This window comes from Canis aureus, chromosome 21, assembly GCF_053574225.1.
Source record: "Canis aureus isolate CA01 chromosome 21, VMU_Caureus_v.1.0, whole genome shotgun sequence".
In the NCBI taxonomy this organism is placed as follows: Eukaryota; Metazoa; Chordata; class Mammalia; order Carnivora; family Canidae; genus Canis; species Canis aureus.
The window spans coordinates 24,384,947-24,402,278 of NC_135631.1; the positions used below are offsets into that span (position 1 = coordinate 24,384,947).

The following is a 17,332-nucleotide window of genomic DNA, read 5'->3' on the forward strand; positions in this document are numbered from 1 at the left end:
CACATTTCCGGGCCCTGCCTCAGACTCACAGGATCTGGGGGCCAGCGGTCCGTGATCCCGATGCCTATGCAAGTCTGACAAACGCCCCGAGCATCCTCCCCGTGCCAAGTCTCTTACCCCTCCTGACAGCCGATGAGGAAGATTCTGTTACTGCCGTTTCACAGACCCTGCGGCTGAAGCCCGGAGAAGGGATCTTTATCCAAGATCGCACAGCTAGTGCAAGTGCAAGGAAGAGCGCGTATCAAAGCCAGGGCCATCTGGCCACAGAAGAAAAATCTCCTGGATTCAACTTTAAAAGTTAAAACGCCCTTAAGGCAACCTCTGAAAACCCTAAGGAAGAAAAACGTCTGTGTTTTCAAATTTTATTTTACTTTATTTTCTGGAGTGCGGTGACACGGACATGGACTATTTTCCGGCGTCCTTGTAAAAAAGGAACTTAAAAAAAAAAAGATTTTATTTATTTATTTATTCCTGAGAGACACAGAGAGAGAGGCAGAGACTTAGGCAGAGGGAGAAGCAGGCTCCCTGCAGGGAGCCCAGTGTGGGACTGGATCCCAGGACCCCGGGATCACGCCCTGAGCTGAAGGCAGACGCTCAGCCGCTGAGCCACCCGGGTGCCCCGGGTCGTGTTTATAAGCCTCTTGGTTGCTTATCTAGGAAGGTATCCAGGTTCACAGGAAATGCAGACGTCCTTAGAGACGATGACTATACTTTCAAAGTCACAGAGGGGGAAAAGGAGGTGGCCCGCTGTTTCCCTCACTGGCTGGGCGCCAAGGCCGGGAACCCCTGTAGGCCTCAGATCGCTGGAAAGGTGCCCAGGGTAGAACTGTTGGCTGGCGCAGGCTCTCTCAGTAGGCACGGTGCCGGGCTTCTAGACGCCTCCGGGTGGGAAGGGATATCTCGTTTGGGGATAGGGTCCCCTGGGGAGCCAGGTGGAGTTCTCCCGCTGGCCCGGGAGCGGGTAGCCGAGCCTGGGACGCCGGAAGCAGGAGTGAGCCAGCTGGCTGCGGGCCTTGTGGTAGGGCTCAGTGACGTCACCCGAGATGCCCAGTATGTGGGAGCCTGGAGCGGATCTCCTCTACTTTCCCCCGCAGTCAGGAACGCAAGCAACCTCCCAGCTGCCTGGGCCGGAGCACTCGATGGCCGAGAGCACCAGCCCTCCTGCCGGGACCATCTGGACCCCAATCCCTGCCAAAGCACTCCCTGGGGGGTAGCTGCAGGCACGTCACTCCACCTCTCTGAGCCTGGTGTTCTGAGCGCCGAGCCCGTTGTAATCATGGTACCTGCCTCAGAAGGCCGTTGTGGCTTCAAGGGGAGATGTCCCGTCTGCAGAGTGCTGGGTGCGGAGGGAGCAGTCGGCATAGGGTAGTGCATATCTTTGCATCTTGTAGTGTCATTGCTAGAATAAACCAGGGGCATGAACTGGGGGAGAGACCTGGGTTTGGATTCAGACCAACCCGGGTGCTGGTTCTGGTCTCACTTGTGCTAGTTTGCTTCTCTGAGCCTCGATTTCTTCATCTGTGAAACAGGCATAGTTATAATGAGCTAGTGCATGAGAGGGTTTAGTGCGGTGCCTGACAAGAGTAAAAATCAGTAAGTAACTCTCCTGTCCTCCCATCGCCATCATCATCATCATTGTCGTTGCCATCATCATCATCATCATCCTCATCGTCATCGTAATCGTCATCATTGTCATCACCATCATCACCATCATCATCATCATCATCATCATCGTCATCATCATCATTGTCACCATCATCGCCATCATCATCATTGTCATCACCATCATTGTCATCATCATCGCCATCATCGTCATTGTCATCATTGTCATCATCATTGTCATCACCATCATCGTCATCATCGTCATGGTCATCGTCATGGTCATCATTGTCATCGTTATCATTGTCATCATCGTCATCACCATCATCGTCATCATCATCATTGTCATCGTCATCATCATCATCGTCACCATCATCATCATTGTCATCATCGTCATCATCCTCATCATCATTGTCGTTGTCATCATCATCATCCATCGTCATTGTCATCACCATCATCATCATCGTCGTCATAATCCTTGTCATCACCATCATCGTTGTCATCGTCATCATCGTCATTGTCCTCGTCATCACCGTCATCGTCATTATCATTGCTAAAGCAGTGGAAGTGACGGGTGGCCAGCAGCCTTAGCATTTACCGAATCCCCACTGTGTGCAAAGTTCTTCCCTCTGGGAAGATGGGCTTAGTGTCCTTCTCCCCACCTCCAGGCCTGAGGGGTTCCCTATTTTCCTGAGTCCCCCCGGTGGGGCTGGAGAGGTGCCTGCCTGACAGGGCACGCTGGAGACAAGCCCACCTCTCCTCTGCCCTCCCCCACCACCTCCTACCTGTCCTCCGTGATCACCGAGGTAGGTAGGATGAGCTGAGTCGGTCCCTGCCCACTCAAGATTGGGTGGTTTTACTGCCTTTCCCTAGACATCCTTGTTTCTTACATTTTTTTCCTAGCTGAACCTCACTTTTCTGCTGGCAGCCTACCTTTGGATGTCTTAGAAAAAAAACAGACGTGCCAGCTTGTTTTTCATGCCCAGGCTCCCGTGCCGCTTCATCGACAGGCTGTCTGTTCCACGTCTAAGTTCAGTTATGGGTGGGGACGAGGCACCGAGTAACGACAGGCCTCCTTCCAAGTCCAGATCCTTTCCTAGGTGGCTGCTATTGAATGTGAGCTTTTTATTTTTTATTTTTTTATTTATTTATTTTTTTTGCCTTGAAGCCTTAGGACTGGGGAGATGGTGGGGTCGCTGCCACGGGGCAGGGAGTGGGACCGGAGAAAAGTGGGGTTCCTTGCGGCCCTGACACCACACGGCTCCATCACCTCTGCCTGCCACAAGCAGGACCCCGGCACCTTCTGGAATCAGGCATTCGTCAAGGGCTGGGAATGCTGTGAGGTGGGTTCCTGGGGGAGCAGGTCCTCGGAAGACAGACCGGAAACGATGGATGCCCCATTCAAGACTGGTTCCCCGCCCCCAGCTTCCCCACCTCCATTTTTTTTTTTTTAAGATCTCTGCAGCCTTAAGCCCCACAGATGTCCAGTTGGTATATCCCTGAGTGAAATGACCAGCAGACAGGGCGGATTTCGTAATGTACAGGGCTCAGTGCGGACAAAAAAAATGTGGCCATGGGCAGGGTGGGGAAACCAGGCTCCCTTTTCTTTGGGCTTGCTGCTGCAGCCCGTGGTGGGCAGGTGGCCCCCCCAAGAGATTGTACCCTTCACACCCTCAGCACACAGACCAGGGGTGGCCAAGAGGCCCCCTCTGAGCCACCAGCACTTGAGCCACAGCCCTGCCAGGTATGCACCCAGCCCTCCCCTCCCTGCAGCTGGACCTGGGCCCCCACCCACGGGACCCTTTCTGCCATCTGGAGACTAGGAGGATGGTGGGAGGTGGGCAGGGGGAGGGAGACCCTGCAGTGGGGCCAGCCAGCACAGGGGTGGGGAGCAGGTGTGGAAAACCCCTTCTGGGGAGGTGGTAGGAGGCTGGGCCACAAGGGAGCTGAGGCCCTCAGCCCTGGTACCTCCTCCATTGCCCCATCCAGTTTTAGTTGCAAAGCACAAGTTCAAAGATAAATATTGAGAATTGAAGCAGAGCATTAAGGCCAAGCGGGAAGCCCTTCAGACCGTGAGGCCTGCAGCCACACAGGACCCCGACCTCCCGAGGGTCCTGCTGGACGGCAGATTCCCGGGAGAGAAGACCGTTGGCTCAGTCGGAGCCTGGGTCAGGGGTGGGGTGGGAGCCAGGCCGGCCGCTAAGTCATCGATGCAGGCTGTGGTTGGGGGGTTTGCGCTTGCACAGTGGGGCACAGGTCCACTAAACGGATGACGGGTGCTTCACGGGGCGGGGGGTGGGGGTGCTGGGGGCTTGGCTGGCCCCAAAGATAGCCTTCCTCTGGGTGCACTTGCCAAATAAAATTCAGAGACCAGTTCTTCGACCGTAAAATAAGAACAAAATCTACAAATGCCTAGGGATAGAAAAATTTGCAAGATGCTTTAAAAAGGTGCTTTAGGCTCCTTGGAAGAGGAGTCCACCCAGATACCTTCGACATGGTGCGTGACCAGTGGATTTTGACCATAGGGCTGGGGAGATTGGCGGGAGGACTAGAAGCCCCTTAAATCCCCTCCTAAGCCCTAGCTTTTGTTGCTCTTGTTTTGGTCTATGTTACAGAATTGCCGTGCTGTGTACCATGAGAATTTAAAAAAATAATTTCTTTTCCATTTCTCCATAATACACAAGTCATTTCTTTTCCTTGTAAAGAAAAAAAAAAAAAGTTTTTTTTTTTTTTTTTTTTTTCCCCCAAGTGTCTCCTTAAAGGGGGAAGATCTAGGAGAGAGAAGGAAGGAGAACCTGGGCCATCTTTTAAAGTTTATCCCTTAAGATACAGACCAAGCAATTTTTACCAAATGAAGAATGTCAACGAATTTAGGCGCCCTGCATCCCCTTCTCCCCTCTACTACATATCCTGTCCCTTAATCTTGATTTCTTAAAAGTTCAAAATGCTCTTTAGCACCCAGACAGTACCTATACTCAGCAAATGCTCATTAGCATCTGCTGTGTTTGGGGCACTTTCTCAGAGGCACGGGCATCAACGTAAGAAATGATCCTCACCCCTAAGGACCTACTGCACAGGTTATTCATTTCTTTGGTTAACTCATCCTGTAACCTGGACGAGGCTTTTGTAAGTCTCTGTTGCGGTGCCTCCCGTTCTCCTCCACCCCCGCCCCGTGGAACTGCAGAGATGGAACAGGCACCCAGGCTGCCTTAAGAGCGAGGCTTGACCCCATCTGCCCGTGCATCGTGGGAACGTGAGCTTTCGGAGGGCTGGGAAGCAGTTTTGGAAGAAGCCTGGGACATCGTGCTGGTATTAGAGGTGGCGACAGAGAGTCATGGCATCGGGAGCCTCATGGAGTGCCCAGGGGTGCCCTGAGCAGCTCCCTGCCTGGGTGAGAGGGCCCCATGCAAGGACTTGAGGCCTCAGGTGCTCAGAGACGTGCAGGTGGAGTCATCGCCATCTGGAAGTGCCTCCGTAACCCTTTCCTATCACAAAGCCTGGCTTCCGATGGTCTACGTTGGGTGCCGTGGTGCTTTCTTGCTGTTGGACCCAGAAGCTCCTGGGATTCGTTGTCTCGGCTGGAAGGTAGAGAACGCAGTTGAGGTTTCCCCTTGACTGCCTGTTCCTTCCATAGTTCTTTGTGAAGCAATTGATTTTTTTCCTTTTGTCCTTCGACAGACTTGGTGTTCTCCTCTAAGACATCACTCTAACTTGGGTTTGGGGTTCCATCTTGAAAGAGTGGCCGACTGCTTTTTGAAGTTAGGTCATGTCTTGTGAATTTTAATAGGACCCATGAACTTTGGTGTATATGTGTGAGTCCCAGAAATACAATAGTTCCTCTGATAAAATATTTTAGGTGACTTGATGTAGGCCCATTTGTTACAGACCCTCTCTACCTCCTACTCTATTTGTGAAGATAGATGGAAAGAGCAACTATGATCATCATTGCCCATTACCGGGGAGCACCAAGGACACCAAAAACCGTGTGTGTGTGTGTGTGTGTGTGTGTGTGTGTGTGTGTGTATTTATAATGACTGATTCTTACACGAACTTTATGATATTGCTGGTACGGTAATAGATAAGGAACTCAAGAATCAGGAAGAGTAAGGCCAAGATCACACAGCTAGAATGTGGCCGAGCAGGGACTTGAACCCGTCTGATATCCAAGTTTTTTTGCCGCTTTGCTATGCATGCTCTTGTCCTCATTGCAACAGGGTTTTAGGGTTTTATAAAGGAGAATAGTAAGAAGTGCACTGGGTGTTTTGTAGGATACGTATCACCGTGGGCCTCTTACCCCATAAACATACACCTTTGATGGTCTGATAATATGAGGTGAGCTGGAGAGGCAGCAGCGCTTCCTTGCTCTCGGGGCTTCTGTGACCTGTGGAGGGGCCGCACCACTTATGGGACCAGCTCTGGCCCTTCAAGGGGAGGGAGGGGTCTGGGTGGGAAAACCCGCTGGAAGGCAGTGACGTGGAGTGGAGAGAGCACGGCTCCTGGCGCCAGGAGGATGTGCCCCTTGTCCTGAGGCAGTGTCTTCCCTGACCATCTGTAACCAGACTATTGGGAGGGTTGGAATTAGGTGAAATGGAGGAGATAAACCCTCTGACATACACAGCACACTCCACAGTTGTTCGGTGCGATTGCAAAAGGGCTTGACCTCCTATGCCCTTTCCACAGCTTCCCATGCACGTGCTCACTGACGGACACATACCCCCGGCTGCATAGAGTTTTGCACACAGTCTTTTTCATGTTAGCATGAGAAACCCTAAATCTATCTTTTAATAAAAGTATTCTCTCTGCGTAATTTCCCGTTACCTCAGCGGTCCCTTTCCTGGGTTTAGATTAAGGGCTTGAAGGACTTGGGGTGTCAGCCAGAGAGAGGCTGGCCGGAGGAGTCAGCCAGGCATGGGGCACGGTGCCTCCTTCCTGCACGGAGGGATGGGGCGGCGGTGAGCTTTGGCTCTTGTCCCCCTCTTTGCCATGGGATGGCTCACCGACTTCTCCTTCTGTCCTTCTTCCAAGAGGACAAAACGCTCCCCAGGCCTGGAGGCATGACTAGCCCCCAAGTTCCCAGAACCCCACGCCCTCACCCACTGGACGGGGAAGAGGTCTTGTCGGTCTCGAGTAGCCCAACCCTTGTCTTCTTTGTTCTCTCTTGACAGAATCAGCTTCTTGCAAAAGGCCTGTTGTTTGTGGAGGAGAAGATTAAGCTGTGCGAAGGCAAGTACAAGGCCCCCCTCGGACGGCGGGCCCTGGGGCTTGGCCTCAGACGTTTGGACAGCGGGAAGCCTTCTCCCCAAAAGTGGGGGACTCCTGGGGGGGGTGCTCCCCTGCGTGTGTCTCCACCAGCTGGGTGGCCGCCCTCAGCTTGGAGTTGGCCGCTCGCGGCAGCACAAGTTGGATCTGCACTTTGAGAAGTCGGGGGGATTGGGGGGTCTTCTTGGAGACCTTGTCGAGGGCTCTCGCAGGAGGTGTGCTGTGGAGAGATGAATGCCGTGCTCTGCTCCGGGCTATTTCCAATCGCCCTTTTTTTTTTTTTTTTTTGCATCTTTCTTGAGGTCCTATATGACAGGAGGCCCCTGCCCACTTGGGAGACATTATCCTAAGCAGGTACCTGCTGATTGGACAGGCAGAGGGAGATTTCCTGGCCTTCAAAGGTTTTAGAGCCCGTGGGATGGGATAAAAAGGCGCTGAATGTGGACGGGCGAGGGGACGAGGGCAAGGATCGGCCAACCCTGTGACTACCAAGCTGCCACCAAGGTGGTGGATCCCGATCTTAGCTGACCACCTATTTCTTGAGCAAGTTTCTAGTGTCTTTGAGCCTTGGGTTTTTTTTTTTTTTTTTTAAGCATTTTTAAAATGATCAAATGGGGCCAGGGAGGATAAGGAGGGTAATCTGCATAGCACCATTATCTGGTCCACAGACTGGTTCCCTCTTTTTTTTTTTTTTTTTTTAATCCTACTCTAGCCTGGAGACTTCTATCTGTAGGGCAGTTTTATTACTAGATGCAGGCATTGCAGGCAGGACAGCATGGGGTTTCTTTTTGGTTTTTTGGGTTTTTTGCCCCCATTCCCTGGGAAAGAGACTCTTATCTGGTGTAGCATCTCCTAGAAAGACGAAATAGGAGATAAATGAGAACTGACGCTGGAAGGGTCCAGTGCCTGGCACACGGCAAGTGCTCAGCAGACCTTTGGAAGGATAGAGGCTAGGAATTAGCCTCTGTATATTCGAGAGCTGACTGAGCCTGTAGCCTTGTTTTCCTTCAATACAACTGTATTCAGGTTTTTCCAGCCTAAATGCTCACTAGCCCAAGGCCTGGTTTATTTTTATTTTTATTTTTTTTGAGAGAGAGTGAGCGTGCATGTGCGCACCTGCGGGGGCGGAGGGAGGGGGAGAGAGAGAATCCTAAGCAGGCTCCACACCCAGTGTGGAGCCCGATGCAGGGCTTGACTCACGGCCCTGAAATCATGACCTGAGCTGAAATCAAGAGTTCGACGCTCAACCAACTGAGCCGCCCAGGCGCCCCGCAAGGCCTTAGCTTTCAGCGCCTGGCTTTGACCAGAAATAGGTGCCCCTTCCGCGTTTTGGGGTCAGGGGCGTCCACAAGCACGGAGGGCGACTGCCTCACTGGGGCGGGGGCGGGGGGAGAGGAGCACAGTCTGTGGCCACGTTATTTGCCTGTGAGTCGTCTGGGGGGGTCGGGACATACTCCTGGAAATGTGGAAAACTAGCTTCACGATGGAGATACTGAGCAAAACAGGAGATTGAAGTGCTTTCAAGGGGAAGCTCAGTGCCTCTCTTTCAAGTGACACTCGACGTAAACACGTTTGGAGTGAAAGCTCAGGAGTGGAGAGCTGAGCCGCGCGGCATAGGCGAAGGTCATCCAGGGTCCTGTGCGTCTGCCCCAAAGCAGGCTGGCAGGGCCCCGGGCCCCGTGTTCTCCTGGGTCCGCTCCTGTCCTGGGGTCTGAGCGGCACCTCTGCACACCCACGGGGCACGGGGCCTGTGCGGGAGCCTCTGAGCCCCCTCCTGACCTCGGGCAGGATGTCTCCACTTCTGTAGGGACGTACTACGTCTCCAAGCAAGATTGTACTGGGCCAAACGGATTCTCTTGCCGTAAAATGCAGGTGGGACACAGCTGACGGGCTCCACCCCGTTGCTGACCAGTCCTTGCTTTATGGAGCTGATGGTTTGCGTACGTGTGCCCGCCTGACGGGGAGGCCGCAGGAAGAGCCCGGGCAGCTCTGACATGCGTGTCACCCTCTTGTGGGCAGGACCTGGCCTGTTACTTCCACTCATAACCCCCAGAGCTTTAGCAACCGTGACCGGAGGGGGGTTTCTCCTTCCCCTTCTGTATACGTGTGGCGATCTGAGCTCCCGTGGACGTTTACAGGATGGTTTCTGTGGTGGGGTCATCTAGAACCTTCCATCCGGCCGCCCTTCATCTTCGCCGGGAGCTGAGTCCTTACGGACTGTTTCTGAAGCTGACGTCCCCTCCCTGTGACGCTGTCGTCCCCGGGGCTAGCCTGTTTCGTTAGCCGGTGCCCGTCTGATGTTCTTGTCTGAACGCTTTCCAAAACTTGCATTACTCTCGTGCGTTTTGAAGCTGGCAGTTGGGCCCAGGTTCCTGGGTGGGGGGGGGGGGCGGTGCCTTCCTGCTGCCGGGCTGGGGGTGCCCTTGTGTGCTGGCCAGCGTTGCAGTATGGAGGTGCCCGTGCGGAGCCACAGGGTTCTCGCCCCCTCCTTCCGTGTCGGGGAGGCCTCTGCTTGCCTTCCTCCTGGAAGGCCTAGGACACAGGCCATCAACCAGTGGAGAAGCTGGAAGGGCCCTTCCTCCTGGGGCTGGGTCACCTTGGTTTGGGGGTACTGGGATGAGCTGACATCCCACACGTTCCTTCTGACCTCCCCAACTCCTCCCTGCAGCAGACTAGCGTAGCCTACGTCGGAAAAGGTTTGTTTGTTCAGACCCTGGCTGACTGTCAACGGTGCACCAGGGGCTTCGCTGGCTGCTGGGGGCGTGGTGGTGACCGCAGCCATCGTAGGATCCCGGGCCCTCGTGGGGCTCACAACCAGCGCTGGCGGCAGACATTAATCAAATCATCAAATACAGAACCGTAACCGCAACAGCTGCCAAGAATACAGTCCGGGGGAGGGCGGTTGGCTGTAAAGCTGTGCTGGAGCTAAGAGGAGGAGGACAGGCAGATGTTGGGCAAGCAGAGCAAGGGGAGGAACAGTCTAAGCCAAGGGAGCAGCACGTGCAAAGGCCCCGTCGTGCAGAGGAGCACAGTGAGCCTGAGGGGCTGAGACAAAATCCACAGGTAAGGGACTCCAAGCAAGTGTGACCCGCTCCCTGTGAGGGAAATGAGCGGGTGCTGGGGGTGTGCGTGGCCCTCTGACCTTTCAGAGTCCGCACGTCCTCAGCCCTGGGTGCGGCTTGTCCTGCCTTCGCTCTGATCTCTCTCTCCAGCCACTGCTTTTTTTTTTTTTTAAGATTTTATTTATTTATTCATAAGAGACACACAGAGAGAGACAGAGACACAGGCAGAGGGAGAAGCAGGCCCCATGCAGGAAGCCTGACGTGGGACTTGATCCCGAGTCCCCAGGATCAGGCCCTGGGCCAAAGGCGTCGCTAAACCGCTGAGCCACCCAGGCCGCCCCAGCCACTGCTTTTATTGTCCATTAAATTAATAGGCGGAGGACGCTAAGCGACCCTTCCCAAGATCCGTTCGGCGGGCCTGGCAGTTTTTGGCCAAGCGCCTCTCGCTGTCTCACGCTGGCTGACCCAGTTTCTCCGCCTCAGCCACGCACGACGGTGCTCAGGCAGCTCTGTCATCTAGGTCATTAAGCAGCAGCCGCGTTCGGGCCCCTCTCTGCTGCCGCTCGCCTTCCTGCAGGTGCGGAGTCCCTGGCACAGCCTTCGGGTGGCGTTGGCTGACCCGTGTACCCACAGCCTGGGACGGGCGCCTGACCACGGTCGGCCTTCTGGGCCCTGGGGGTGACAGGAGGCACAGCGCCGGGACATGGGTCCTATGTTCCCCACCCCCCACCCCACCCTCCGCCTCTGACTATTGCAAACCAGTGGGTGCAAGTGACAGTTTCTAGGCTCTCCTTCCCCAACCCCCTGCTCCCGTACTGACAGCTCAAATCCAGAGTAAAAACAAAAAAGAAACAAAAAAACAACAGTGTCGCCGTGATTAGAAAATCAAAACAGAAAATAACTGTGCCTACGATCCTCCCAGATTAAACTGGTCAGGAGCGCGGGTTCTGGAATCCGGCCCTGCCCTCTAGACGCCTGGCCCCGCTGAGCCTGTGAAATGAGGTCATAACATTGGCTCATGAAACGTCCCTTAGATAAGTACTTGCGCCCGTGGAGGTCGCAACCGCTCCCACTTGTCATGGGATGTCCAGACCTCCCTTTCGGGATTGGGGGGGGAGAGAAGGCGCCTTTGCCTGTTTTCGGTAGCCTTCCCACCCGATCCCACGTCGGCGTGTAGGAACGCCCCGCAGAGCAAATGCAGGCGATGAGCCTCCCTCGCGTCCCATCCCCGTGCTGCACGTGACACGGGACTGCCCCTAACCTCTCCCGCCAAGTAATGACAAATTCTTTTCTCTCTTTCTCCCCTCCCGTCTTCTCGCCCTCGTGTAGGTGAAAGTCGCATTGAGGTTCTGGCCGAAGTGTGGGACCACTTCTTCACTGAGACCCTCCCCACCCTGCAGGCCATATTTTACCCAGTTCAGGTCAGTCTCACTGAGGAATGACCTTGCGCCGGCCTCGGCTCCCCGTCTCCTGCCGGGGCCTCCTGGGGGCCCGGGGAGAGGCAGGCCGGTGGGCGCCGGGGCTCTGTGGACGGCTCTCTGGTCTATGTTTAGCATCGGGCCTCAAGCAGGGCGAGAGTGGCCTGCACAACCAGCAATTTGCAGGCTGCCGTCGCCCTCCGGGTTCTGAGTGTGGCTGTGTATTCTTGGAGTGGTTTGTTTCTCCCAGCTTTCCAGAAAGTAGAGAAGATGGGGCAGGGAGGCTTTTTTTTCTTTCCTGCGTCTTTCCTCCTTTCCTTCCCCCTCCCTCCCTTTTTTGGAAGCCCACATGTAAAGCAAGGCTCCTTTGGTCCCAAATTGTGGGAAGGGGGTCACGGCCCCTCGCCGTCCGTGAGGGGTTCCTCGGAGACGAGAAGCCACGTGATGGAGCGGAAAGAGCACCGGGCTCCATCAGGAGGTGGGCTCGGGCGAGCGAGCTCAGCGCTCTGCGGATAGCTCCGTTCCGTCTGCAGAATGTGCAGTTTCAAGTGGAAAAAAAAAAAAAAAAGAGCAGCATCCCTTTAGTGTCCGCCTTCTGTGACCTGAGCTCATTCTCACACTTGAGTTCATTTCCTTCTACCTTCCTGCAGAGGCTAATAGCAGGGCCGGTTGCCGCCAGGCCAGGGTGGACACCCCCGAAGGCAGGTTGGCCCACAGATACTCATCTCCGAGATGCACATTCGTAGGTGTCTCATGTCCACACCGCCCGCCCCCGGGGTGAAGGCGCGAGTGGATCGGCTTTGTTGGAGCGCGGGTGTGGAGCCCTTAGCAATGGCATGTGCCAGACACGAGGGCCCGCGTGCTTTGTTCGCTCTGAGCGGTGTTTTGTGGCAGCTTGGAATTCTTTTAAATCTATACCAACATCTAGAAGCTCAGAGCTTCTGCCTACAGAGTCCATTTCCCATTTCTGGCCTGGCCCCTAACCGCCCCAGTAGAAGCTCTGGCCTGCGGCTCGCCGCTCTCGTCCTCCCATTCTCAGCTCCTTTCCGTGCCCCCGTGAGCTGGTCTGCAGCATTCATGCGGACGGTCCAGCTCCCGTACCTGCAAACGTCTCCCTCCCTGTAACGCCCACTCGTAGGCCAGCGCCGGGGCCCAAGAAGAGGCAGACATGGGAGATCAGGTTGCCAGATTTAGCAAATTAAATTATAGGATGCTGCGTTAAATTGGAATTTGAGGTGAACGATGAATAATGCAGTATCTGGAACATACTTCTGCCAAAATATTATTCACGTTCAATGGTTTATTTGGCATCCCTAGCAGAGGGGGTCTCTCTTAGGTCTCTCTCTTAGGATGCTGTGGGCCGGGAATTCCAAGGGGCAGGGTGTCCAGGTGGGTCTGGAATGGAAGTGTGGTATCTGCATGGGCTGGGCCTGGTCCCGTCCTCAGATGGCCCAGGAGGGTCCTCGTGGGCACGTGTCCGGGCGGGAGCCCGAGGATGTCACCCGTCCTGCTTCTCTTGAAAGCTCGTAAGCTCCGGTGATGGTTGATCCTGCCCCTGCCCGCCGCCCTCCTCGCACACACGCGGTTTCCCAGGTGCGGCTGCTGATGCAGGCCCGGAGTTAGGGCCTCTCACTACCGGTGGTAACACGCCGGGGCGTCTGCCCACCCAACTCCGTGCTTCTTAGAGGCCCCCTGTGTGCAGGTGTCCGCGTGAGACCTGCTACCTCCTGGCCACGTGCGTGTCAGAGTACCTACTGTGTTCACGCGTGCGGGGAGCTTGCCTTCCTCGTCCTACCTTATAAAGTGAAAGGGGGGAACCGGGACGTGAACAGAGGGCCCCTCTGCCCACGAGGTCAGAGGTCAGTGCCCAGTGCTGGCACGTGGGCCCCGACATAGAAATAGGGTAAAGGGCCAGGTGGGCGGGGAAGGGGGTTGACGCGGGCCTGGAAGGCACTGGCGACGGGAGGCGGTGGTCGTCGTGTGCGATTCTGGGGACTAGGGAGGGGGCAGGTGGGGAGGAGGAGATGCAGGATGGCAAAACCGCTCCTGCCTGTGTTTCTGTGAAACCCTGAGGACGTGTGGGAAACGCAGAGCTCACCTGAGCCTTGGCATCCCATTTGGCAGGTGCCTTCACCCCGAGGGCGGCCCGTTTCTGGTGTGGGCTGAGCGTATACGTGCACAGGAGGGTCGGGGAAGGGGATCCCCCCCTTTCTCCATCTGCTGTGGGAAACTATGGGGGAGCTCTGAAATCGAACGGTTGAGGTTGGAGATCCAGCTCGACCCGTAACTCTGGGCTTGGCGTGCGCGTCGGTGGAGCGGGTCTTGGGACACCACCTGTCTCGAGGGGTGGGGGTTAGGCACATGACTTCCATCTGAGGTCGCCGGGTCATGCCTCGCATGGGCAGCTCTTGGGATTCTTGGTTCTTTTCGCCCTCCACCCACACCCTATGGGGTCGGACCCGTGCCTGTGTTTTCCTCCTCTGCCCGGCGTGCAGTAGGTGCTCACGTATTGAACAGACAGAGGAGGGAGCAGCCTTGAAAGCGGGGGCGGGGGTGATCTTTTCTCTGTTTCCCCCCATCTTCCACTGTCTCCCTCCTTCCCGCCCCCCCAACCCCCATGACAGCCTCCATTTAAGTGTCATCTTGAGTCCCTCGGGCAGATGGAGTCACACCTTCTCTCAAACAAAGCTTTCACTGGGAAGGATGGGCCCCGTCTTCGACTCTGGCAGCACCACCCCCCCGGCCCCCACCCCGAGTTCTGCGGACACCTCGTCCTGTCCCATCCTGGCCCCCTGTACGCACTGCTTGTCCCGGGCCCCGCGTGGTTGGCAGCGCTCCCAGCGGGCTCTCACCTCCCAGCCCTGCCCCCTGTCTTCTCTCCAGGGCCAGGAGCTGACCATCCGCCAGATATCCCTGCTGGGCTTCCGCGACCTGGTCCTGCTGAAGGTGAAGCTGGGTGACTCGCTGCTGCTGGCCCAGTCCCAGCCGCCCTCGTCCATCGTCCAGATGTTGCTCATCTTGCAGGTGGGTGAAGGCCCCACCGGAGCCGTGGCCGCCGGGCAGGGGGAGGGAGAGACCCCGCGGGGCGGTGGGGAGGGGCCCCACGACCTGGGCACCTTAGCCGTGCTCGTAGGTAGTCGTTCAGTGTGGCCATTCGTGTTCCTTAGCGTGCGTGTTGGTTTGCTGTGCGTCCGCTGGGCCCCCGTGAGGCCCCTGGGCCTGTGCTCCATGCCGGGATTCCAGTGGTGGGCTCGGGCCAGCGCAGCAGCGGCTTGTCCTGGGAGCCGACACCCTGCCTCCTCGCCCGCCAGCCACGAGCCACAGGTGACAAGAGCTCACTGAAGCTTAGCTCAAGGCAACCAGGGACTCACCGGAAGGTTCCCCGGGGCAGGTGGGCATCCCCGAGACACGACAGCCAGAAGCGAGACCGTGTCAGGCCCTCAGGCTGCCAGCCTGCTGCCACTTACTGGTCTCCTCTTTGTCTCTCTCTGACACCACCCCTCCTGGCCTGCCCGGTGTCGCTTGGACCTGGTGTCTCCCTCCCTCCTTCCCTCTGCAGACCTCATTCATTGCTTTGGTCTGCACCTGACCGAACGTGACATTGCACGCACAGCTCCACCAGGAGGTGACCCAGGTGGTTGCCTCCTAATCCCCGTTCGGAACCAACAGCACAGACAGGAGCTAACGCTAAGGTGCCCGGCTGTGTGCCAGGTGCAGGCGGGGCCAGGACTTGGTGTGCTGTTTCCTGAATCAGATCATCCAAATGACGGCTTGACGGGGTAGATAGTGTTGTCAGCCCCACTTTCCGGATGCAGACACGGAAACCCGGGAAGCGTGTGTGTTTGTCCAAGGCCCCTCAGCAAGGGGTGGTAGGATTCGGAGCCGTGTACACTCGGGGGGAGGAATTGGCTGGGTCTGGCTCCGGCTGCAGACTCTCCTTTGCCAGGCAGCCAATCCCTTGGGTCGGGTACCATAAACGTGGCCTCGGTGAGCCCAGTCCATGGATGGGGGTGCACAGTTCCCAAGAAACAGAGGTGTGGCCCAGGGACACCCCCAAAGGTGGCTGCTGAGCCTCTACCTCTGTAATGCGTTCAGATGCCGCAGCATCAGGGCTGAGCTGTTCCCCAGGGCGGCGGGTTTCGTCCCGGGTCAGGCTGGCGGTGACCCCGCCGCCCTCCTGAGGCCTCGGTGTCGCCCTCCCCCAACTGCTGTTCTCCTGGGGCCCTCTAAGCTGGCCCGCCCTTCTGGGTGTTGTTCCCCTTTCCTGAGGCCAGAGAGGAGCAAGCGTTACCCTACAGGATGGAGGTGCACTGAAATGCCTGGAAAGTCAACTTGGGGTGGTGGGGGGGGTGGGGGCAGGGGTTTCTGGCGGGAAGGAGAAGGAGGGGGTTTGGAAAGCACGTTTGTGGCTGGTGCCTGAGAAGCACAGAGTAGAGCTTGCATCCCGAAGAAGGAGTCTAGCAGATGACCCCGCTGGGGTTCAGATGGGAAGACTGCAGAAGGACGTGGGGCGTCCCCCCATTTCCACGTACGATATTGTAGGGATGACAGGTGGTTCCTTTGTTGCTGCTGTTTGGTTTTGTTCTTTTGGAGGGAGAACGGGGGTGAGGCTCCCCATGTGCTGAGAGGAGACCACGACGGCCTGTCTCTCTGCGAATGGAGCCCCCCGCCCCTGCGCTCCCACACCGGGCAGCCCGGCAGCCTGTCAGGAGGCTGCCACCAGCCCCCCGAAGCCCCCGGGGTCAGCCTGCAGCCCAGGAGACGCCTCCTCCGGCCAGCCCGGCCCACGGCCCCTGTTGCTCTCTTTGGGGTTCCCGGGATTGTAGGAGAACCGCCGAACCTGGACCCTGGCCTCCGCTCCTCCCCAGTCCCCCGGAGCCCCCGGAGCCCCCGGCCACGCTGGCCACACAAGGCTTTGTCCCCATGTCCCCTCTGCTGAGAAGCGGCAGGTCAAGGCCGGCCCTGTGGGTCCCTCCCGCCTCTTCTGCCCCCGGCACCCAGCCCTGGGAGGCGCGTGATCCGTGCGGACTCCTCGTCTGTTCGGGGACCGACGGCGCCACGCGTCAGGGCCTCAGTGGGACTGTCCCCAGGTCTCTGGCCTCAAGCCCGCTGATGGGGACCGTCATGCAGGGCCTTCCCTCTTGGCCGGGGGAAGGCAGTACAGGCAGAGAAGCTCCGTGGTGGGGACAGGTGTCTGGGAAGTTGAGCAGGGGATCGGTCCCTGTTTCTCCCGTTGTCACAGACGAGGTGGAGGTTGGGACGGTGGCAAGCCAGCGGAAGGTCACGTCCTCCTTTGTGGGTCTGTCACCTGTTCCTCAGCCCTTGCTCCGTCTGCCTGCCCACCCGCCCTGCCTCCCTCCTGCCGCGCCCCCGGTCCCGGGGGGTAGCACAGAAGCGCCCAAGAGGCTCCACTTTAATGGGGTGGGGGGCACTTGGCGTCACTTCCCTGCGGGTCTCGTGGGACGAGACCGTGGCTTTCCTCCGGGAGCAAGAGCCTCGGCTTTCCTCCGAGTGTGACAGCGACCCATGGGGGACTTTGGCCAGTCCAGGTCTACCTTCCTGAGGGGCAGGGCGGCAGCGCCTGGGCCTGGACGCAGCCTGCGGCTGGCGCTGCCCTGGGACCATTCCCAGCGCTCCTCAGAGCTGCCCCGTCTCCCCCCAGGGCCCCGCCTGCCCCGGTGCCGCGGGAGCCGGGGCTCATTTTTCCTTCCCTGACGCTTGCCGGGCGACAAGAGCCATTTTCTCAGGCCTTCACCTCCCCTTTCCGGCGCTCTTCCACATGTCCCCGGACAAACCCCTCGCCCCCCACGCCACGTGCAAGGGGCTCGAGTTCCCTGCTCCGGGTTGTGTGCTGCTGCCCCCAGGCTGAGCCCGAGCCAGAGATCTTGACCGTTGTAGAATCTGGCTCCTCCCGGCAGGTGCGCGCAGGCCCTGAGATCATTCTGGAATGATGCCTCCGGAGGGGGCCCCTGTGCCGTCACCCAGGGTCCCGTG

The 17,332-nt window shown here is 57.3% G+C and overlaps 1 protein-coding gene across 13 annotated transcripts in view; it reads left to right on the forward strand.

The window, feature by feature from the left end:
- The window catches only part of PRR5L (proline rich 5 like), a 141,984-nt gene that overhangs the window by 112,812 nt on the left and 11,840 nt on the right, over positions 1–17,332 (forward strand). For 12 of the 13 annotated variants that reach the window (XM_077863629.1, XM_077863627.1, XM_077863630.1 and 9 more), the window contains 3 exons: positions 6,765–6,822; positions 11,250–11,341; positions 14,222–14,362. In XM_077863629.1, coding sequence (XP_077719755.1) covers positions 6,765–6,822; positions 11,250–11,341; positions 14,222–14,362 — 291 coding nt within the window. The remainder of the gene's footprint in view (positions 1–6,764; positions 6,823–11,249; positions 11,342–14,221; positions 14,363–17,332) is intronic. The other variant, XM_077863634.1, reaches the window with a different exon arrangement.